The 24,930-nt window shown below is 39.1% G+C and overlaps 1 protein-coding gene across 1 annotated transcript; it reads right to left on the minus strand.

Moving 5' to 3' along the window:
* Positions 1 to 797: 797 nt before the first annotated feature.
* On the minus strand, positions 798 to 12,363 carry cndp1 (carnosine dipeptidase 1). Its single transcript, XM_068735536.1, has 12 exons — positions 12,268 to 12,363; positions 11,707 to 11,817; positions 10,406 to 10,549; positions 8,345 to 8,507; positions 7,525 to 7,613; positions 4,448 to 4,645; positions 4,222 to 4,306; positions 3,238 to 3,398; positions 2,983 to 3,147; positions 2,717 to 2,858; positions 1,540 to 1,687; positions 798 to 1,069 (listed from the first exon to the last, which is right to left on the minus strand). The coding sequence occupies exons 2-12, from the start codon at positions 11,815 to 11,817 to the stop codon at positions 991 to 993; spliced, it is 1,485 nt and encodes a 494-aa protein (XP_068591637.1). The 5' UTR covers positions 12,268 to 12,363; the 3' UTR covers positions 798 to 990.
* Positions 12,364 to 24,930: the final 12,567 nt, after the last annotated feature.

Consider the following 24,930-nt stretch of genomic DNA (forward strand, 5'->3'; position numbering starts at 1 on the left):
AAGTAAAAGTTGTAAGTAACCGCGATCTGCAAAGTATTGTATTTGTAGGAAGTGGATACTGTTTCTTTGTATTATTTCTAGTGTGACTACGAATTTTCCGTGTGCCATAACTGCGTAAAAATGTGTGTGCTCATTTGAGTCCATTGCAAATTCATTTTTTAGTCAAGCTTATTTTCTGTCTTTTGAAATACCAATGACGTCACACACAATGTCACAGATGCTCAGTGTTTTTTTCTCCTCACTTTCTTAAAATATGTGCCAGCATCTTGGAGTACCGAGGCTGATGAAAAAGAGGCCAAGAAGGATCTTGATTCTAGAAACAAGCCTAATGGTTAAGGCACATGCCACATCACCATTTTATAAGAGCTAAATTCGAGATTACAATACTTGTTGAGATGTTTTGCAATATTTTGATTGAACAATGTTGACATGCATAGTAAATCATATGCATTTGGCTGAATAGGGCTTTGTCTTGGAAGAGTGCTCTAGCATCAGACAATGGTTGGATTCTGTCCATACATATAGCGACTGCTGGCAGCACCACATCCTTCTGTACAGCTTCGTCCACCTAGATTTTCAGTCTTGGCTCTGAAATCCCTTTTCCTATAAGCGTCTTTAGTACTGTAAATGTTTGAGTGGTAAATAAACGTCTTGTGACTGAAGGAACAATATCTGTGTCTTTGTCTCATTATTAACTCTCATCAAGGAACATTTTGACACTTTCTATAATTAAAAATAGTACACAATTGTTGCATTGTACAGCTTTTACTAGATAGATAGATAGATAGATAGATAGATAGATAGATAGATAGATAGATAGATAGATAGATAGATAGATAGATAGATCTTTTACAGATGCAGATAAATATAAGCTTGGCAACACAGAAAAATGGATGAAAGAGAGTGAAAATATAAAAACATTCTTGTGTCATTGACAGCTCACATGTAGCTGGAATGTTTTAGGGGTTCATTTAATTATGAAATGAAACATCACACACTGGTCTTATTAATTTGGGATACTTCATTCAGGTAGGAGATGAATAACTTGGTTCCCTCAATATAGTTGTACCTGGGAGAAAAAAGTTTAAAAAAAGACAAGGGTTAATAAGCAGAATTTTTTACAGACAAAAATCAGAACATTGGACTGGACAATCTGCTGCATTGATGGAGACATTCAATGACAAAAGCATATATGGAACAACCTGCAAGTCTCATTTATATCATATTCTATTTAGTTGTTTTTGCATGTCTACCTTTAATTATATTCATTTTATCCTGGCCTCCCTATCATCTTGCAGTCATAACGGTGAATATTAGGTGATCGGATTATTTCATTTCATGCGGATGATTAAAAGATAAGACGCGTGAGCCCTGGAGGTCCACATGCCTGCATCTTACCTACTGATATAATCACACCTTCTCTCCAGTAGCTTGTGCTCATATTAACACTCCAACAGACCCAACAGGCAAGATGAACTAATAAAGGTTACATTTAAAACTTGCTGTAAAAATGAAATGGAAAGGAAATATGTGTGAAACCTGCTCATTTTCTCATTCTGAGAGTGCAGCCCGTCGTCAAAGCCACCAATGGGCATCATGATGATGCTTTTCCCCGTCACATCCTGGAAGGTTCTGGCGATAGGAATGGTCCCACCCTCACGTATCAGATCAGGATCCATGTCAAAAACTGGGCAAGATAGGACATTTTATATTATAGTGTAATGGACATGACTCAGTTATCTACCACAGATTAAAACAAAGCAAAGGACTGAAATCAAACTATAGAGGCATATAACACGAAATATAAAAGCAATGTAAGAGTCATAAAAGAGAAGACAGAAGCAGTAATAAATGGCAACAACAGAAAACCACCTCCATAAGATTTTGGTGTAAGGTCAGATAACCGCCTCGAGAAGGTTGTGTCAAAACTTGTTTTAATACATCTTTTTCTTTAAAGGATGGGCCAGCAGGGACCTGGCCAATAATCTCAGTCTACATTGCTAACATGAAGTTAAAAGGTCAGTGATGCAGCTTTATGCAAGACAAAGTCAGAGTCTTAAAGGGACCAGTGAAGCCTTAAGTGCCAAGGCAAGCCAAACCCAATGTGGAGGTGGTCACTGTTCGAGAACTTTTGATGACTGTGCCCTGATTGCTGACTCAAATGAAGAAACTATTGGCTAGTATGGGCCACTTCTCCTCAAGTTCGGCCAAATAATTAAACATAAAAATGTACTGTACCAACCTGCTCCTGGAAAACCTTACACTGAGCCCACTATCTTTTTAAACAACAAGTTGAGTTACCTTGGAATGGTCTTGTGCTGTTGCACCATTAGGATTGTCAAGGCTTGTGCAGCTTTTTGGACGTCTACGTAACTAGGTATGGGAAAGGACCGGCATCAAGCAGGAGACAAAAGTGAAAGTCTACCAGCACCATGCCAGGAAATGGAGATGTCTGAGGTAACCATTGATGATCAAGTGGCAGGCCAATATTCCCAGCATCCCCGCCCTGCTTGCTAAGGCACAGCTCAGACGGACTGGCCATGAGACCAGAATGCCCCGCACGAGACTATGATCCGGCTAGTTTGCAGATTAAGAAGTTCATACTAAACTTCAGTCACAGCGCTATAAGCTTGTAAATAGATAACCGGTGAAAGATCTTCTGAGGATTGTGATGCGGTGGTAGGACTTTAATGAGAGGTGATGGTGTGTTCTGTACCTCTCTTTACAGCAGCCTTCCCAGCATCATAGAGAGGATGCTGAGTGTCAGCCAGCCAAGGCTTCGCCCCTATCACCATTGTGACTTTCAGCTTATTGGGACTCTTTCGCTTGGCAAACACCGAGTGAAGGTAATCTGTTACCTAAAGCATCAAACCAACAAGATAAGAGCAGAAGTACTTTCTGAGAAAAAATATTGGCTTGTTCTAAAAAAACAGCATTATTTGGCTATTTTTTTCAAAGCAGAGAATTCACATCCTGTTTTACCTGTTTCTTGACCATAGCGGGGTCCATGTTGGGAACTTGTCTAATGGAGAACTTAGCGGTAACCTTAGCAGGGATGACAGTCTTTGTGCCAGGGTCGGAGAAGGCCCCCTCGATGCCATGGATGGTGAGAGTGGGGTAGCGCCACATGTGGGCCAACAAGTCCACCTGCAGGAAACAAAAAATGACCATCACACATCTTGTTGTGTCCACCTTGCCTTTAACGCAGATTATTTCTACAGTTTTCGATATTCTGACCTTATTGGTGTACATGAGCTGGCTGACACCAATCTTGGTCTTGTAGTTGTCCAAGTCAAATTGGATGTCCTGATACATTCTCCATTCCTCATCAGAGAGGGGAGCCACGGCCTCCCTGATCCCTGGAATCAGGATCTTACCGCTGGGGCTGATCAGTGTGTCTAAGACAAAAAGTTACAAAAGAAGAATTTTGTTGTGATTTTAACCCTCATCCTTCCAACATATAAAGACTACCGACTGGGAACCCCAAGAAAAAACTACTGTAAGATACAACCGCCATTGCAAAATGTTAACTTATTTCTTCTCAAAACAGTCATGTAAAAACAACATGTCGAGGGGTTTAAAACATTTAAATATCTTACCTGACTTAGCTGTAGTTGTAATTTAGTATTAGAATATATTTGTCCATATTCATGACTGGAAGAATCTTGTAATGCGATATCAGACATCCCTAAAGTGGACCATACCATTCTTAAACTTGATGTTAGGTCAACGTCTCTCCCGCTGTAGGTGAATGTAAGTAGCACACTTTGTTGGTGACTACCAACTACAAAAGTTGTTGTGTGGTCCGTGCCCCATTAGCTGGTGTAGTAGGTTTGATTCATTATCATCTACAGAGTGGTGACATTACGTTACACTAGATTTATGTCTTCAGTAGGAACCAGTGGGCTTTGAGCTGAGTGCCACAGACAGGGTCAGGAAGTCAGGAAGTATTGAGAGCTGTTTTTTTTCATGGTATTTGTTGACAATAGGAAATATGCAAAGTAATGCTAACCTTATCCTGCCTTTCTGGTCAGGTCTTCATAAAGACATGATGCAAGTCATAAGATTTACCATTTTAGATAAAGATTAAAAAATAGAATTAAAATGTTTTGCCCTGCGGGTACCTGGCATATTGTCAAGGCTTGGTCCAGAGTCTTATCTTCTTGTGAGTGACTGAATAAATGAATGTATGAATGTGCGCTACCTAAAAAATACACTCACCAAGAATGCCAATGAGGTCAGTCATCGGTTCAATCACGGTGCCTCCGTAAACACCGGAATGTAAGTCCTGTTTAGGTCCTTGAACCTGAAAATGCACCATGAAAGAGCTGAATGACACACATGTGACCAAAGAATTAGGAAATACGTATTTGAAAGTAAACATTTCAGTTTGGATTTGTGTTTTGTTTTTTTTGTGTGCTTGTGTGTGTGTGTAATGCTACACAACCTCAGCAAAGAAGTAGCAGTTGCCTCTGGTGCCGTAGGTGAGGGCGGGCCGTCTGCTGAGCCAGCCGCAGTCTGAGATGATGATGTAATCCACGTCAGAGAAGAAGGTGTCCCTCTGTGCCAGGATCATGGCGTCCAGGCCGTTAGAGCCCGTCTCCTCCATGCCCTCGATGACAAACTTCACATTTACCGGCAGCTCCTGGTAGACAGATGGGACAGACAGTGCTACTCCGTCATGAGCTGTTGGAGGAGAATCTCATCTGCAAAACTCTAGTTCTTCCGAGTGAAGCCAATGTGGAAGTGTCTTAAAACTTGCATTCTCTCTACTGTCCAGCAGGGGGTGACTCCTCAATTTGCAAAAAGAAGTCTGATTGTATAGTAGTCTATGAGAAAATGACTCTACTTCTCTCTTGATTTATTACCTCAGTAAACATTATAAACATGAGTTTATGGTCTCAATCTCTAGTTTCAAGTCTTCTTCAATACAGCATGATGTTCATTTAGTAAATTATGGTCCATTTAGAGTCAAATAGACCATAAAGCCGAGTATGCATTAGGGCGGGCTTACTGTGATTGACAGGTGGCTGCCACTACCAGAGACGTATAAGGTGTCTCTATGTCACGCCTTCGCATTCCAAATATGGTAACTTCTGTTCATTGGCTGCAAAAAAAAAACATGGCGACAGCCGTAATCAAAGATGACGACGGCAAAAAACGCCCAAGTCGGGGCTTCAATACATCAGTCCACAAACCAATGGGTGCCTTCACGATGACTACATCCACTTATTTTACACAGTCTATGTCTGCAACAGATTTTATTTTTGACATTGCCTTTTTAAAAATGTGTAATGGTGTTTCAGCAGGGTTTGCAGACCTAAAATCCCGAGCCACTAGCCACGTGTGAAACTAGTCAACACACACACAATTTCTCTCTCCTTAATGCATCCAGCATCTGGCTGAGGCCTTTTGATGTGCATATTCAACTCTGTGTTGTTTTTTTCACAAGATAAAATGGCAGCGAGGATGGTGGGAACAGACTGCTGCAGTGACTTTGCAAAAAAAACGCAGTGACTTTGCAAGTCAGTCTGGTCAAAGCTCAGCTCTTCTCTCTCACAAGCCTGAGGATATGCAGTTTATCCTAGCAGTAACTCTTTCTGTGACAGCCATGTCTATAATGCCTTATGAACATACTTATGTGCAGAGATGGGCAAAAATACATCAAAATGTATTTTGATACAAAATACAAAATACCCCTCAAATAAATGTATTAAAATAAAACACAAAATACTGGTGCCAGAAAATGTAACAAAATACAATACATGTATTTTGTATTTAAAATATAGGAAATACTTTTTTCTGGATTTTCTGTTTTCTCACAATTTGGTATAGCAGAGCATTCAGGTTTATGCTATATATATATATATATATATATATATATATATATATATATATATATATATAATGTACACAAAGCTCTGGTGAACCCCACAAAAAGGAAGAACAGTCACAGCATGTCAGTGTCACTAAGCAAAGCTATTAAAAGACAAAAACTTGATTGATTATATATATATATATATATATATATATATATATATATATATATATATATATATATTGTTAATGGGACTTAACACCCCATAAACTTTGGTTTTGTATCAACAAGAATAAATAAATGAATGAATAAATATTCATCACATATGAATAGCATCACACATTAGGCCTATGTATACTATAAAAGCAAAATATAGAATTAAAACCAGTTGTACACAGGTAAGGAGCCTATATAAATTACCGTACTGAGACATGTTGTCCACCTGGCCAACTGTAGAATGTATGAAATAATAAAACTAAGAATACTTTCATAATATGCCTTTTAAATAAAATAAATTGGATATTTAATGTTATTTTGTTTTTTTAACAAAAGGACATCTACTGTCATAGCCTGGCTAACTGAACTATATTATCTGCCAGTAATTGATATGGCATTATGACATTCACATTGAGAAGATACAGCATAACTTGTAATACAGTGAGATTAGATGGTCAGATGTCTCTTGATAAGGTTATCATGAACATACAAGCTCCCAATCTCCCTCTTCCTATAGCTAGCTACTCTACGGATAAGTTAACTTGCTAAACACTGGCTATGCACTAGCCTAGACAGCATGCATTAGCATGTTAGCATTGATCGTTAGCTTGATATTATAACCATCACCATGTACAGGTATATACATTAGGCTATGTAGCCAGACCCAGACATACATTATACATCAAGCTAGTTGACATCTGTCACACTCAGATAAAATATTTACCTTGACAGACAATCCGTTGAACTTGAAGATCTGAAGACTGAACTCGTGAATTGTTTTTTGATTCGTGGAGAAAGTATTTTGAGTATTTCAAATACAAATTACGTTAGATTTTTATCGGCCCTATCAAATACAAATTACAAAATACTCAAAAGTAATTGAAATACGTATTTCAAATACAAGTAATAGAAATACTGCCCATCTCTGCTTATGTGTTATAACTTGCTTACAGCACTGTATAATTATAGATGTCATAAATATCCATGATACAACAATAATCATAATACTTCAGCATTGTTATTGACAGATTCTTTTTTGCAAGGATCATAGTATATTTCCCATAGTTGTTATATATCGTAATCATTTTATAATGGATTATAATCACTGTTATAATCCTTTACAATTTGATTTTAAATTAAGATTAGTGGTTATTGTTTCCTTTATGTGAGGTAAAGAATTATTTTAACATATTTAAAAAAAAATTCACATTACTTAAAGCTAACAATGACCACTTAAGAGTAACTCAAAATCACATTATATTGCATAAAACTGTGATTTTAAGAAAGTGTTAGCGTTCTCGCTAGTCTATCTTGCCTCTCTCTGTTTCAATTTACAGCGCTTTTGCAAAGGAGTGCTCTAATCTGTCCTTTGGTCTCACTTGAGGTCACATTGCCTCTGCAGCTTACACTCCACTCACACATTTGATTCTGTTATCTGCGGAATGCAAAACTAACCCAATACAACGGCGGTATTGTGAACTTTCTCTCACCATACTAAGGGCGTGGTATGCCCCCACAGCATGGATCCAGGCTAAAACTGGGGCCTTGTTGTCCGACGCTCCTCTTCCATACAGGTTACCTGCATGCACAAGAATCATCATATAAGTATGGGTGTGCTTTAAGACTTGTGCTCACATGAAGTGAAGTACAGAATGTGACAACAAGCGGTGAAATTGATTACGGAAAAGCTGCTTATATATACTGTATATATAAAAATGTTTGTAATACTGTTTTGTTGCGTGGTTGATTTTTCCTGTTTAGTTTTGGATGTAACACACTGTTTGCATTACACTTTTGACCAAAATCGAACATTAAATTATTGAATTTATCTAGTCTAATCTAACCACTTGTTATCACGTGACTGAAGTTCCATACGGAGGTCATAATGACAACAGAACAATTTCATTGACAACTGAGGGAAACTATCCACTGCTGACAAAAAGGAAGGTCTGTAGTGGTTGCTTGCGTATGCATTGTTTTTGATGGCAAAAGTAGCACAGCAGCCACTGCAATGGACCCTACTGCATCAAGCCATACACTGCCATCCACTGGCCAGCCGTTGTAAGTGCAACACAAATTCCTCAAAACCAAGATGGCTGCCAGATGGCCAGAAAGGCTGAGCAGCTCAGGAATATCTTGCCAGTCCCTCTTCAGCAGATGACTCTTGCAAGTAAATGAATGATGAGTATGCCTGTGACTATGTAGGACATGTATGCCACTATGCTATGACTTCTGTGGGTTTGTTCAATGTTTGTTTGCACAGCATGAGTTGGTCATGGTGTGCTGAGTAGCTTAATTAAAGGCTGTTACCATTGATGTCAGTCAGGTTGTAGGGGTCCGTCGCCCAGCCGTCCTCCAGTTTAGCCGGCTGGACGTCCACATGGCCGTAGATGCATACCGTGTGTTTGCTTGGGTCACTGCCAAACAGAGCTGTCACCACTTTAGGCAACGCTAACGTCTGCCCGTCGGGGAGCTGCGGACAATTTAAAGGTGAGTTAGCATCAGCACGAACTGCTGCAGTTTCCCTCAATCATTGGGATTTTCACTTTTCTCAAGTGCAACAAGTGTTTCAACAGTTGTATACCACCTAACTAGTACTCCATTAGCTACACAATCTCAATCTGTGTGTATATTTCTCAAATCTCTCCCTAATTAAGTTAGGGAGGTACCTCAAAACATCAAGAGAAGCTATTTGAGAGCTCCATTTCTTGGAAGCAAAAATGTTTTGTATAATCCCGTTTTATTTTGGTTTGGGTGTGTGATGTTGGGAGATACCTGTGTCTTTAAGTATGATGGTAATATCATTGGTTTGTCGAGTTTGCGCAGGCACCCTGGGACTTTACAGACGTTGCCATGCTTCAAGTATATAAGATGCTGCATCTGAAATGCATTCAGACGGGCTACGTGGTGGAGACAATCAGGTCATTCTCCATAGATTTCTCAATGTTGGATTAAACCAAACAGGTAGGACAAGTTTGTTTCCATGAAAAATCGAGCTCTGCAGTGGTGGAAGAAGCACTCAGATCTTTTACTTAATGAAGTAAAAGATCTGAGTGCTTAGAGAAAGAAGCAAATCCACAATATAGATATAATCTGTTACAAGTAAAAGCCGTGCATTTCAGATATACTTAAAGTTTCAACAGTAAAAACACTTATTATGCAGAGTGGCCCTTTCAGAATATTCTATATTTTATTATTGGATTATATTGTTGATGCATTAATGTGTCCGTCACTTTAATGTTGAAGCTGGTCAAGGTGGGGCTAATTTTAATTACTCTAGGCTATATGCCACCAGATAGTTTGATCTATAATAATACATCATAACTTATTAGTTGGTTTCTTTTGTATTAATAATCTGAATCGGTAAGGTAACTAACTCTACAAAAATAAATTTAGTGCAGTAAAAAATGTGGTATAATAGAAGTATAAAGTAGCAAATCAGTGACAGATTTCTTTTAAATCACTTCATAAACCGCATTTTTACAGACTGGCCTTTATGTGATATCGTCTCTTTACTGCTTTATTTTATTATTCATTTTACTAAATTATTTTATTTTATTTATTTATTTGTTTATTTTTGTTGCATCGATTGGTTTTATCGTTTCATATACTGTACTGATTTATCAGGGTTTAACTCTTACCTTTTTTGTTTTGCCTTGCTGGGCCTCACTGTTGAGCTTTCTGTTTTATTGCCTTACTTTTGCTACTTTGTCTGTCAAAGCGCTTCGTAAACTCTATTTTCAAAAGGTGCTATATAAATAACATTATTATATAAAAGTGAAATGCTAAAAGAGAAGTACTTCAAAATTGTACTTAAGTTCAGTACTTGAGTAAATGTACTTAGATTCCACCACTGAGTAAATGAGAACTTCTCACAGGAATTTTAAGATCTAGTTAAGTCAGAAAAATAGGGCAAATATTTTTTCCTTAAGTGAACGCATTAAGCTTCCATAAAGAAAAGTGCTGCTGCTCAGCACACTTTTTTTTTAATTTATCTGAAAAGGTCATCAGCTACTGTTTTTACTCTTCACTTAGACAATATACTGCAGTAACAATGCATGCTACGTTGGTCCTTATTAGTGGCGAGAAGCTGAGGATGTTGACCTCTCGTTCGAACCTCAAACATCATAAAATGCGTAATGAGTTTTGGAAGCAGCTTTCATGTGTCTTAGTCAGTAATGAGGAGGTGGATTTAGTCCTGACCGCTCCACTTCCTTTTTGAAGTTACCAGCTTGTTTGCCTGCTATCGCCCTCCCGGATGAGCCAAGATCGCTGTTTGAAATACAAACTATTTACCAACTAATTATAGCAACGATTACATTGTAAAGCTTTAATATCTCACTAAGGCATAGAGTCGGCCCTGTCACTGACTTCTTGCTCTCCGATGTCCACCAGTTCGACAGTCCCTCCCATGAGCCTCAGCTTCTGAGCCACCACCTCCATCATGCGGTGCAGGTCTGGTCTCTTCAAGACGTTGCTGGAGTCGCTTTCGATTGCAACCCAGTCCCGCAGAGCCTGAAGCACACACATGCAGACAGAGCATTCAAAACATCAGCGGAGAGCCTAATCCTTCTGCCATCTTGTGAAATATACTACATTACTGCTGCACACTACGAGGGTCCAATGATTAAAATGTGTTCTTGATTTAGTTTCAGTCAAGCAATCTAAGATCAAAACAAAACAAAACAAGAGGCAAAGCTGTACAGTATGTGCCCTCTTGTTGCATTTAATACTGCCACCTTTTGGCTGAGAGGGGCTAATGACTCAACTGCACTTACAACTGATTACAATTCTGCTTTGATAAAAGCAAATTAAAGGGGACAATTCATGAAAAACTCTCCTTTTCAATGCTCCGGCACATACATTTGGGTATATAAAGTGCCTACCAACCCAAAAACTGTGAAATATGACAATTATACCCATCATACAGGTATATTCAGGTAGACAAATAATGTGGGTTTTTTTTAAGCGTGTAAACATAGTTTAAACAAGTTGGGCCCCTCTCCTGCAGTATCTTGAGACAAGATGAATGTGTTTAAGCCACCATATTAATGAAATGTTGTAAAGATGATCATGTTCTGTTCATCTTTGTAAAAACACAATATTGTCCACCCAGCTTTATTTTTCTATTTGACCATGTGACCTTTCCGAGGACAATAGCGGAAAAAAGGTATTCTATTAAAAATAAAAATAACAGAAAAGTATTCATGTTGGAAATGAAAAGCCCTTTAATCTTTTTTTAACATTTATTTAATTTTCTCGAGTTCACTACTCATTAATGTTGCTTAATTAAGAAGTACAATACACTCTAAACATCACGTCAGTTATATTTGTATCACAGATCCTAGTCTAACCGATATAAAGAGAAGTGTCATCTTCCTGCAGGAATCACCGTTGTCTGATTGTGAATAGCTAAATTCTTCTTTTTATCTTCCTGCAGGAATCACCGTTGTAAAAAACGGTAAAAAAAACGTTGTATCACAGATCCTAGTCTAACACATGAGTGTGTTTGACATCAATGCGGTATCATTTTCAGTCACACCATATCTGGTTGCTCTATGGGACTAACAATCTGTGGTGTAAATTGGACGTCTCTAGTGCTTGGACTCTGAAAGTTCAGGGCTTGGACTCTTAAACATATTGCTTAAGGAAGAAGAAGAATTATATTGTACCTCCACATATTCCTCTTGATGGCTGTCAATGTATTGCGCAAGCTCCGTATACTGGAAGGCATGGACAGTAGAGATGACCAGCAGTATGGAGGGCAGAACTGGAAGATTCATCTGTTGGGAGAGTCAGAAAGTGAATTATTGACAGAGCAGATGGCTGTATTATATCATCTGAGTATATCTTACAACAGAATACTCCCCCAGTAAGGTAAACACATCCAGAGCTGTAGAAACAATAAGGTCATGAGTCCAGATCCCCTCAATGCAAATGCAAAGATAAAAGACGACATGGCACCAAACATTTGATCTCTCTACTTGACATTAGGATGCAGCTAACCACTTTATTTAATTTTATTCATTTTCAAATATTGTAAAATATTAGTTAAAAAAAAAAAAAAAGATAGAAAAAAACCTCACAATTTCTCAAGAGTTCCAAGGTTATGTCTAAAACCCAATGATATTCCGTTTACAAGCAATGCAGCAAATCTAGATTTAAGGATATTCAGTCTGAATAGCGAAAATTTCAAAGTAAAAGTACGCTCACTGGAAGGCCTTCCGTCTTACCTTGTCTCTGCTGGAGGTGTGTGTGTGTGTGTGTGTGTGTGTGTGTGTGTGTGTGTGAGTGTGAGAGACAGTCTCCTACTGCAGGCAGGCTGTGGCACGTTTATATACCCTCCCTTTGGTGTCACACTCCTGCCGGGGCCCCAGAGGTCACACAGTCAAACATTTCCTGACACCATGCCAAGACTGCTGACAAATTAATTCTATTTTTCCGCTGACAGGCACAATAATTACACTCAATCTATTGATCCTGTTCCAAGAATGCACAGTGGGGTTCAGCAGGGGGAAAAGCAGCGCTTGAACAAATTCGCTTGAACAAATTCCAGTTGTTTGTGGTTTGGAATCTACAAGTAACCCCCCACGCCCCCATTGTCCCACTGTGCTGCACTTAACGCTGAGCTTACCTGTAAGCATTCCTAAATTAGGTTTGTCTGAAAATGTTTAATCCCATCACCTCTTCATGTTCATTGGATAAATTGTCCCTGGTAAAAAAATGGACTAGAGCCTGCGGATTTGTCACAGTCGCGTGACAGGGGTCAAAAACCCAAAGTTGGCAACTTGGCCTTTCATTTTGTGTGCATGTTTGCTTTTGAGTTTGCTCTGTTTGAGTTTGTGTTCGCCTGGGTTCAGTATTCCAATTTCTAAGCAATTTAGCTTGTCATTTTAGCAGTTGTGTACGTTAATGCAGGGTTTGATGCATAACTTATTTCTACTTATTTTTTACTCGGCCAACCAATTCTATATCCCCTCTGATGCACTTCTTCGTCATAGATTGTTTGAAGGAACTACAATGTTAGATAACTGGACACAATCCTGCTAATGTACCTCCTCAGGTAGTGGTTATTTTTCTCATCTTGACAATCTAACTGCCGACAACGCATATTTCATAGTTTGTTGTTTGGAAGATTAAACTAACATAGAAAAGCGTTAACATCAGTTATTTTTTCCATTAGATTATTATCTGATGGTTGCTCTTCTTCCAGCGCTGCTTCCAGTGCAGCTTGTTTTAAGTAGCTTTTATCCAATCAGATATAGCCCCTATTTCTCTAGGTAAGAAGAGAGGCCCGAGGCCCGCTAGGAAGCCATTGCAGTTTAAGTAAATGGGGACGATATTGTTGATTGTTATAGTCTTCAACCAATCACATTTTTAGTTTGACATGTTGGGCGTATTCTTTGACGTGCCAGAGCTTTCTAGGTGGCCTACAACTACGTCAGCATTAACGTGCAGCTCAGCATTAACATGTGATTGTTCAGTGGGCTTGCGTGACTGTTGTGAAGCTGAAGCTAGCTAGCAGAACTTAGTAGTAGTAGTAAGAGTTCAAGATGAAAGATATGTAAGAAGTTATGACATTGACATGACATTTTTAGAGTTTTGCTAGGTGTAGATTCTTTTTCTTTTTTTTAACACTCAATGGCTGAAGGAGGAGGAGAAACGGATTTCTCGAGAAGTACATTTCAAGAAAAGCTTCAGCCCCAGCCAGGAAAAGGATTTGTGCGCCACTTTCAGTCCAGCAACTACGAACGGTATTCCTGGCTGACAGCGTCGGAGAAGCGTTGCACATTTTATGGCTGGGAATGTGTTTTATTTGCGACTGAGCGTCTTGCTGTTTGGAGCTACACTACATTTGCCAACCAAGGCAGCAACAAGACACCATAGCACGACAGGACACTTACAAGCTACAGTGCTTTGAAAACTTTTTCAACCTGAGTGGATCTACAACTCAACGAACACGTTCGCAGGATGACCACTTACTGGAACTGAACCGCACCACTGTACTGTACAACTGTATTAAACTCTTTGCAAAGAAAGGAGGATGGACTTTGTCTTTAAATAGTGAACAGCAGCTTTGGTAAGTGAGCTGCTTTTGTGTTTTTACATCTGCAGTAGCGTTACTACTGTATTAATTTGTCTATTGTGTCGTTTTTGTGATATGGTTAATATTGTTCCCTTTGATGTGAATATTTGAATGGCCCCTGCTCTTGAGTGTGCGGTGGAATACGTGTTTTAGCGCCGCAGGTTTGATTGATTTGTCATGCTTTGTTGTCATATAAATACTATATGTATCTTTACCCTGGCAATCATATTTTTAAATGCAGCTGTCTCTGTCACGAGTTTGAGACATTCTGTCAACGCAGGCGTATGTGGGCTCTTCCAGTTTTGCAGAATAAGCCTTGCTGCCACAATGAAACCTGTTCATGACAGCCTGATCTCTGCTTTGGTAAGGCCTGGTGTCACAAGAATTTGTCTCTGAGTAAACATAATTAAACTTTATTGTGGGGATTCTGATAAAGGCTGTTTGAGCCACCCTTCTAGGTTCTTCAGTACCACCTGCCAAAAAGGCATCACCTTGGAACACCTCCACAGAGCACCCCCAATTTATTTCTACTACAGAAGCTAAAGCTGCAGCGCTGTGATTTGGGGAACTTCTAAAACCTCCGTCAGAGCTGGAGACGCAACGGAAGCCGTGTGCGCAACTTGACAGTTGTCAACCTACACAGAGCAGATTGACAAGTGTCTGTCAGAGTTTGACAAATGCTTTCAAGACTTTGCTTTACTCGAGCCAGTCGCTACATTTATGTGCTGCACATTTCGGGAAGATATTGAGGTGATTCAAAAATTACAACGCTGTTTCACCTGAACTCGTCTGGAGTGGAGGATGAGATTTTGACACTACTGGCTGACATTCAGCTAGGGCTCATGGACAGTTTTGGAACTTACTCACAGAGGAAAAGTACCCAAACATGAGGAAATGTGCTACCTTCTTGACTGCATTATTCGGCTCTACTTTATCTGAGTCAGCCTTTTCCCACATAATGAATATTAAGTCCAAACACCGTTCCACCAAGACTGGTGATCATTTTGAAGTCTGCTTGAGGCTGGCTACCAGCAGCTACTGTCTGGACTATGCAACCCTGGTTGATTCCATTCAGTGCAAGTCATCAGAGTAAGGTATGATCAAATATGTACAGAATTGTATTGTGTCATAAGGATTCATGCAGTTATGCAAGGTACGCCAACATATATTGTAAATATAAAGTATACTCAGTGTGTGTGTATATATATATATATATATATATATATGTATGTGTATATAACCACGATCCATGGAAATCCTGTGAGGTGAGAAAGCACAAAGACTCCAGGGAAGTAGCAAAGTTAGTAATGTGCATTAATGGTATCGATAATAGAATTAATAATGTTCATCCATCCATCCATCCATCCATTTTCCTCCACTTATCAGGGGTCGGGTCTGTTTAAAGGAGGAAGATCGCTTCTAACGTTTTTTGACTGTTCTTCTGCTCTCCTGCCACGCTGAGTTGATCCTCGGGAATTCACCAGCGCGAAGAGGCCGATCCGGGTGGTGCCACGGAGCGCACCGATCGAGGTCCTGTTTGTTCCCCTGTCCGGACTGTTTCCAGATGTGAGTTCGGTGGAGTTTCCCTCCCGACTTCGGTTCGCTGGACACGGTGCTATAGTTTTTGTTTGTGTTTTTCTGTTTCAAACTTGTTTTTGAAATAAAATCCTTGGCTGGATTTAAACCTGCTGTGTGAGCGTGCGTTTGGGTCCACCTACTACACCACATAACACTTCGCCTCTGGCTCAGCTCCCTTTTCACAAAGACGGTCCGGTACAGCACCTGCTTTACTGCTACAGCCGCATTGATCCACCTGATGATCGGTGCGCTATCTGCACTTGTCAGAGTTGTCCCCCCCCCCTCGCTGAGAACAGCCTGGGGTAGGCCCTGCTTTCCCTTCCTGAGCCGTCGAATGGTTCTCCTTGAGGCCAACCGAAAGTCCTTCTCCATGGCCTCCCCGAACTCCTCCCATGCCCGGGTTTTAGCATCCGCGACCACCGCAGCTGCAGCCCTTCTGGCCTGCCGGTACCTCTCAGCTGCTTTAGGAGACCCCTGAGCCAACCAGGCCCAAAAAGCCTCCTTCTTCAGCTTAACAGCTTCCCTCACCCACCACCGGGTTCTCAGGTTGCCGCCACGACAGGCATCGATGACCTTACGACCACAACTCCTAGCGGCCACATCCGCAATAGAAGCTTTGAACATGGTCCACTCGGATTCCATGTCCCCAACCTCCCTCGGGATGTGTGACAAGTTCTTCCAGAGGTGGGAGTTAAAGACCTCCTGGACAGGGTCCTCCGCCAGACGTTCCCAGTTCACCCTCACTAAACGTTTGGGCTTGCCAGGTCTTTTCAGCCACCTCCCCCGCCATCTGATCCAACTCACCACCAGGTGGTGATCAGTTGACAGCAAGTTAATCATAGATCTCCGGCCTAAGGTGTTCTGGTACTATGGAGTCGGCTGGCGGCGCCCTTTCCAGGACCCCTCCCACCGACTCCAAGAAGGCCGGATACTCCGAAACTGCTGTTTGGTGCATAAGCACAAACAGAATAAATAATGTTAATAATAAAAAATGGTGGGATCAGTAGGTGTCAGCATGGCCACGGCAGGAGGCAAGACCAGGGTCCAGATATAACCACGATCCATTTAAACCTACGAGGTGATTATACAATTAATACACAAATCACATCAACAAATGAACAAGCAAAGAAAATAAACAATGTGGGGCTAAACTGCACTATCAGGGAGGTCAGTGTAGAGTTATGAATAAAAAAATTAATTTGATGAAGATGAGCAGGGTCTTCTTCATCAACTTAGACAGGACATTGATGATCCACATCCACCACAGCCCAACCACCAATATGCATCTCAGTACAGAAACATGATCTGTGCCTAAATTTAAGGACCGTATACACCTTAACACTACTTTTAGTTAGAACATTCTTTACACATTTTTGTGAACTGGTGTGCAGGATGCCACAGGGTGATGGGAGGCACTTCCGGTCAAACGCAAAGTAGAAATTGCCCTTGTAATATTTTAAAGACATTCCCTTTTTAATTGAAGTGCCTTTACATCATCAAGACTTATACTGTGCCTCCACGTGGCAGCTCATGGTAACTGGGTGCAAGAACCCAGGCAAAATCAGCAGGGGATCGTCAAGTAGTGGTTAGAAAAGTGGTGTGGAATGGACTGTCCCTGCAGGTGCACTCCCCACCCCAGAGCCACCAAATATTTCATTAATTTGCTGTAAAAGGACAGGAAATTAAAAACAGGATTCCATTAAAAATCAGATGTACAAAGTGGTTATTTCAAGTTTGTCTGCAGAGATACAACTATGTTACATAGTGAAATTGTAGGTGGCAAAATACTGAATAGGGAAAATGGAAGATTGATACTCAGAGAGTCCAACTAACTAAGCAAGCACTTACCAAGTAGTATTCCCAGGTGATATTGCCCTCTCCTGTTGCCCGAGATCTGTCTTTCACCCTTTTATACGTTGTCAGCATGTTTCCCAGTTTTTTCCTAATTTTTTCATTAGTGAATTTGTAACCTTTGGTATGGAAGGCTTGTTCCAATTTTTTGTAAAATTATTTTTTTTCCAGTGGTACAAGTTTTTGTATTTCATTGTCAGGTCAAGTAATAATAATGTGGAATTCTGTAAAAACATTAGAGTAATGTTGAAAACATTCATATTTTATTATAATCCATTACAAAACAAGACACTATACCTATCAGAGATTCATGGCATTCTGGCTGCAAGGATGGCAATGAGCCCAAGCTGTCTGCAGAGGAAAACTGTGGTGGTTTCAGGTTTGTTTCAGTGGGGCAAGGACTGAATGTGGCTGCTGGCTGGGTCCGAACCTAAATAAATATACGTGAAGATAGTGTCATTTCTAAATCATACAACCATAAATGTATGAAATTTAAAAATTTAACCAACAGTCCAAACATCACAGCTACATAAATAGGCTCCACACGGAGGAAAAGCAACACTGCAAGTTTCCATCAGTGACAATTGTGCTTTTCTTTTAATTGTTTTCTGATGCTTCACAATCGTCAATGGATGGACACATTTCAGTGCTCTGAATGGAACATTTTTTGACATCAAGTTGGATGTAGGCTTTCTCAATAAATATCTTCATTTACAGATGCTAAATAAATAACCTTATATATTTTAATTGTTATTATCAGCCACATCATTGCACAAAATGAGACTACTAGCCAACAATCTAGCATTAAGTATTACCATTGCACAGAAAATTAGGATTTTCTACTTAACGTGTCGTTTGTTGTCAAATCTAAGAACCAATCAGCTCTTTGATCCAAAGACAGCCAGAAGTTTCCCATTATGCCCTGGGGTCATGCAGTCGATGGAGAGCAACTGCAGCACCTGGCTCTAAAATTTGCGTCCGCCTCGCTCTCGTGAGGTTATCGTTGCCCACGTGTTCATGACATAAGAGTAAGTCCCATTATGCCCTGGGGTCAAGCAGTCGGTGGAGAGCAACTGCAGAACAGGCAATCAAACAAACAGGACCAAATATAGTATTCGCTTCATACAATGTGTTCAGTTTATGGGGAGCAGTTCTGTGAGTTGTGTTTGATTTTATTTGGTCTGATAGAAAATTTAAGGCAACGCTTTGGTCTGTTTGCCACAATATGAAGAAAAGAAATAGAAGTCTCTGATGACAAATTAATATAATAATTAAATACAGGCTGAAGTTGGTTTAACAACTCATAAGAATAAAAGAAGAGACAGATTTTAAGGAGCTGGTTGTAACTTCTATGTGATGTTCTGCTGCTTTTCACTCAGACTCTGATATGAACTCACATAGTGAATACTGACTTTTGATTTATCACAACATTGTTTTAATTTAGTGAAGAAACTTTGTGATTTAAATGTACTTTCTTGGTGAGACCGTATTTAATAGATGTAGACCTGCTGATTTTATTCTAACAGATTTAATTCTGTATTTGTCTTTAGTAAAGAAAAAATCCATCTAATACTAAGTTTAGACTTAAATTTAGACTGACTTGATATTTTATTTATCTTGTCTATATATTATTTAATGAGGTTTGGTAAAATAACTTTTGTACTTGTCTTTACAAATCTTGATTCTTTTAAAAGCTGGTGATGTGAATTATTGTTCTGATGAAAATAATCTGTTGGTGAAGTCATTTAAACAAAACCCTGTAAATATGCCTTATATTTTTAGCCACATTGTGTTCCCATACATTTCAAATGTATGACAGTGGTGATGAAGTTATTAATAATTATCAAAAGTTAACAACTTCTTTAGATTTTTTCTCATGTAAGATCATCACTTTGTGTTTAAAAGTCATCAATTTGGGTCTTTGCATGAAGAGGTTCTTGATATGTTGTGATAACTGAAATAGCAATACAAAAGCAATAATCAAATATTGTAATAATAACCCAAATATGCATACCTAATATGTAAACATAAAACAATTATGTGTACAATTTAAAGAAATGCTTGTTTCTCACTGTATAATAATAAATCATCGTGTCTGCAGTTAGAAATGTTGGCAGTCATTAATAAACCATCTTGAGTTTCTCAATTCTGAATAAGCCATCATTAAAGTCAGTCAACCACAATATTATTTACTAAATCATTAATAAAGAAATCTGTAACATTTTATATGAAGGTCATGTCGATAATGCTTTATAAACACGATCATAACACATAATGTATCTAGGAGGCTTCATAACAAGGCATCCTATAGGATAATCTCATCATTGGTAATCAAGTCACCACATGTATCACCTGCATTAACTTAACCTGTGAGACCAAATCTGAAGAAATTAGAATGTCTTTAAGATATTTTTTTTCCGCTGGTTTCATTAAAGACAATGCATCTTTCTCTGGTCTTGTTGTAAGAATCAATTTATTGAGAAGGAAACACACTTTTTTGGAACTTGTTATTTTTTAAGATCCACTAATTTCATATCAAAGTCTCTTTCAATTCTTCACAATCCATAGGTTTTGTGGGAATACTTGTATGTAGTGTTTCAACATTTCTTATTAATTTAACACCTAACTTAACACCTAGTTAAGTTCAACTGTTAGTATTTAGTTTGGATACAACTTGTTGTATTTTTTATTTCAACCACAAGATGGTGTCATGATATGTAAAGCATACACAGGCGACACGTTATGGCTTGATCACCAGTGATTTGATTCTATTATAGGATGCCATGTTATGTCTGAACATGCTTTTGGAAATGTATATGAAAAGTTCTTTGTAACTTAATAGTTCTTGCTCGGCCGCTGAATTAGACACATGTAGAAATGTTTTTTTTTTTAATTCAACACAAAGTTGTTGAAATAAATAGAGATTGATATAGTGAACAGGTGTGTGTGTGTGCTGTTCTCCTCCTTCATCCAGAGAAGAGTTCCAGCAGCAGCACAAGTATGATGAGGCTGAGTTTTTTCTGTGTTTAAAATGTACAAGGTTTTATGAAACTCTTGTTAAGGGTTATAAAGAATACAAAGTGGTGGACAAATGTTTTATGAATTCAGCGTTCATGATGCTTTGTACCTCCATGTCAAAATGACAACGATGTTTGAAAAAAGCCAGAGGACAAGAACAGAGACTGCAGACCAGTTAACATCATTCAGTCAGTAGATGAGAGAACAGCTTCATGTTAATTTGTGTGTTTCATTTCCAGGGAGACCAGTGTTCTTAATAAGATCTAGATTTGACTTTGGAAGTGTCCGTTACGGATCAGCAGCAAATTCTGTGTGGATCTGGAGTCACTTAAATTCATGCACAGTAATTAGACTGTTGAGATTTTTACAGAGGGATCAACGGACCAGCAAAGAGATGCAACAGTGTCTGATGTAGCTGTGCCGAACAAGTGGGATTTAAAAAGAGAGCAACTCATTGCTTTAATGCCTATACTATTGAATTGGAATTAGACCGGAGTGAGTAAATTAGTTGCATCAAAAATTTTAGCATGTAGTCATTCAGTGTCAGCCCTCACAAGCTTTAATACAGGAACAAACAGAAGTCATGAGGAGCTGCTTCATGAAATCTCGTTCTATAACTCCAGAACGGTTAGACAAGAAAACAACATCTGTTTCATGTGGATTGACATGAGACAGTTCAGCAAATCCTGTTATCATGCAGGACAGTTACACAAGAAAGAGACCAGAGACCCTAGGATTAAAGGCTGGTAACACCCCTGTATTCATTCTGCATAATTTATTTTAGATAAGATAGTCTTTCTGCTAGTGTTTTGTTCTCAGAGGTAGGAGTTATCCATCTCGCTTTGTCCTATTAATTTCTATTTGTTTGGCACGACCACTTTCTCCCGTCTTCCCCCACATTTTGAGAATTTATGAATTTTAGCATTTATGTTTACAATAATCTACGAGTTGGAAATAAATCCCTTTAACTTTTACTTCTACTCTTCAATTCTTTGGTTGTGTCTGAGCTGTGGCAAATCATAGGAAAGGAAATAAGAAAGGAAATAAAAGAGCAAATAGCATGAATTACAAAAATATTAATGATACTATCAATAATAATAATATCTGATGACAAATTAATATAATAATTAAGGCTGAAGTTGGTTTAACAACCCCTAACAAAAGAGATAAAAGAAGAGGCCGATTTTAAGGAGCTCGTTGTAACTTCTATGTGTTGTTCTGCTGCTTTTCACTTAGACTCTTAAGCTATTTCATCCAAACCTGTTGCACTTCAATCACACATCATGTAACGTGGTGTGACGTGTAGCGTAATGAAGGAAAAACTTAGTTGTCTTAGTACAATAGTCCCTCTTTGTGTTCCTATCCCTCCACTGCACGCTACTCAACATCCTCTTTTCGTTTTCAAAGTGCTGAAGCCTGATATTAGCTCTGGCTCAGTTGTCCCCATCACGTGCATTGGAATTGTGTTGAACAAGGAACTTTTTCTGGCCAATATGTTTTGGAACCGATCTGGAAAAATGTGAACCTTAAGTCTTAGGACTCTGAACTTTATATATTACTGTAATAGAACCTGACAGTCTTTACTGTAAGAACGTTTTTGTTTTAGGTTTATTGTTTATAACTCTTTATTTCATCATATTCATCTGTTTCATTCTTAATTTTCTTCCAAGAGTTCATGTTTTCCTGCTTAGACATATACCAAGGATTTATCCGATTATAATGTGTTGTTTATAAATCATTACATTGTACAATAAATCATTCATGTTGGAAAAGAAAGAGGGCTCCATTATCACACCTCTTAAACCTCGCAGTCGTCACTAGAGGGCAGATTTATACAGAATAACTCGTGACTCTGTATGACTCATTGCTCTTGGCTTTTGGGCAAACAAAAAAGCTTGAAAGATTGAATTTGTCACATGAAGTGTAACAGGATTTTTCACAAGCATTTATTGCTTTTCTGGATTGATTGATACTTGTATTTACTCCAAAGGATGGATGGATGGATGGATGGATGGATGGATGGATGGATGGATGGATGGATAGATGGATAGATAGATAGATAGATAGATAGATTTGCACTGAAAAACATTAAGGCAGAGCACTACACCTGTCCGCCTACATACAGTGGGGAAAAAAAATATTTAGTCAGCCACCAATTGTGCAAGTTCTCCCACTTAAAAAGATGAGAGAGGCCTGTAATTTTCATCATAGGTATACCTCAACTATGAGAGACAAAATGAGAAAAAAAGAAATCCAGAAAATCACATTGTCTGATTTTTAAAGAATTCATTTGCAAATTATGGTGGAAAATAAGTATTTGGTCAATAACAAAAGTTCATCTCAATACTTTGTTATATACCCTTTGTTGGCAATGACAGAGGTCAAACGTTTTCTGTAAGTCTTCACAAGGTTTTCACACACTGTTGCTGGTATTTTGGCCCATTCCTCCATGCAGATCTCCTCTAGAGCAGTGATGTTTTGGGGCTGTTGCTGGGCAACACGGACTTTCAACTCCCTCCAAAGATTTTCTATGGGGTTGAGATCTGGAGACTGGCTAGGCCACTTCAGGACCTTGAAATGCTTCTTACAATGCCACTCCTTCGTTGCCCGGGCGGTGTGTTTGGGATCATTGTCATGCTGAAAGACCCAGCCACGTTTCATCTTCAGTGCCCTTGCTGATGGAAGGAGGTTTTCACTCAAAATCTCACGATACATGGCCCCATTCATTCTTTCCTTTACACGGATCAGTCGTCCTGGTCCCTTTGCAGAAAAACAGCCCCAAACCATGATGTTTCCACCCCCATGCTTCACAGTAGGTATGGTGTTCTTTGGATGCAACTCAGCATTCTTTCTCCTCCAAACACGACTAGTTGAGTTTTTACCAAAAAGTTCTATTTTGGTTTCATCTGACCATATGACATTCTCCCAATCCTCTTCTGGATCATCCAAATGCTCTCTAGCAAACTTCAGATGGGCCTGGACATGTACTGGCTTGAGCAGGGGGACACGTCTGGCACTGTAGGGTTTGAGTCCCTGGCGGCGTAGTGTGTTACTGATGGTAGCCTTTGTTACTTTGGTCCCAGCTCTCTGCAGGTCATCCACTAGGTCCCCCCGTGTGGTTCCGGGATTTTTGCTCACCGTTCTTCTTGGGATCATTTTGACCCCACGGGGTGAGATCTTGCGTGGAGCCCCAGATTGAGGGACATTATCAGTGGTCTTGTATGTCTTCCATTTTCTAATAAATGCTCCCACAGTTGATTTCTTCACACCAAGCTGCTTCCCTATTGCAGATTCAGTCTTCCCAGCCTGGTGCAGGTCTACAATTTTGTTTCTGGTGTCCTTTGACAGCTCTTTGGTCTTGTGAAGTTTGGAGTATGACTGTTTGAGGTTGTGGACAGGTGTCTTTTATACTGATAACAAGTTCAAACAGGTGCCATTAATACAGGTAACGAGTGGAGGACAGAGGAGCCTCTTAAAGAAGAAGTTACAGGTCTGTGAAAGCCAGAAATCTTGTTTGTAGGTGACCAAAAACTTATTTTACAGAGGAATTTACCAATTAATTCATTAAAAATCCTACAATATGATTTCCTGGATTCTTTCCCCCCATTCTGTCTCTCATAGTTGAAGTGTACCTATGATGAAAATTACAGGCCTCTTTCATCTTTTTAAGTGGGAGAACTTGCACAATTGGTGGCTGACTAAATACTTTTTTTCCCCACTGTATGTTGGACTCAACAACATATTGTAGGAGTATGGAGTAGAGAACTACATGTAATCAAACTAGTAGTTTAACTAGTAGCATTCAGGTAGTTCAACTACAATCAAATTTGCAAAGTGAATCGAGAAGTTGACATTTTTTTTTTTTTTTTTTTTATTTTCTGTGCAAACATTTTTGGGCACACTATTTTAGAAGTTACCTGACTGAGTAATACTGCTTGGTGCAATACCCCCACCTGGACTCTTTGTAGGCATTTCTTTTGCAATAAGCTGAGTGGTATTTTTTGCTGGCATGTGCCAAAGTAGAATTTTATATAAAGTTTTTTAATAATTTCGTGTCATAAGTACAATTTGAATTTGATGTGGTTGAAACTACTTTTTCCAAGTAGTTTTACTAAACCAAATTAGATTTCTTCCTAAAAGCTATAGCTTTACTGTAGAACAACTTCTTGTGTGAAGTAATTGGTTGCTCGTGAAGTTATACGCTTTCAAAGTAGCTTCCCCAATGCTGCATATGAGAGCAGCAGAACATAGAAACCTCATCTTCCCTTCAAACCAAACATCCAGCAGTTGTCATGCAGCTGTGAAACTTCAAAGGAATCCATGGAAAGTGAAACCTTGTGTAGTTCTTACGTTTTCCACGAGG

This window comes from Cebidichthys violaceus, unplaced genomic scaffold (assembly GCF_023349555.1).
Source record: "Cebidichthys violaceus isolate CVI_PGR_0920_01 unplaced genomic scaffold, fCebVio1.0.p SCAF_7, whole genome shotgun sequence".
NCBI classification, from domain to species: domain Eukaryota; kingdom Metazoa; phylum Chordata; class Actinopteri; order Perciformes; family Stichaeidae; genus Cebidichthys; species Cebidichthys violaceus.

Bases quoted from the DNA above. Each gene is read 5' to 3' on its own strand.
- cndp1 (XM_068735536.1), bottom strand. From the start codon at position 11,817: ATGAATCTTCCAGTTCTGCCCTCCATACTGCTGGTCATCTCTACTGTC. The intron at 3,148-3,237 runs GTCAGAATATCG...TGTTTCCTGCAG, and splicing joins AGCTCATGTACACCAATAAG to GTGGACTTGTTGGCCCACAT. The intron at 1,070-1,539 runs GTTTCACACATA...TTTTTCTCCCAG, and splicing joins CAGAATGAGAAAATGAGCAG to GTACAACTATATTGAGGGAA.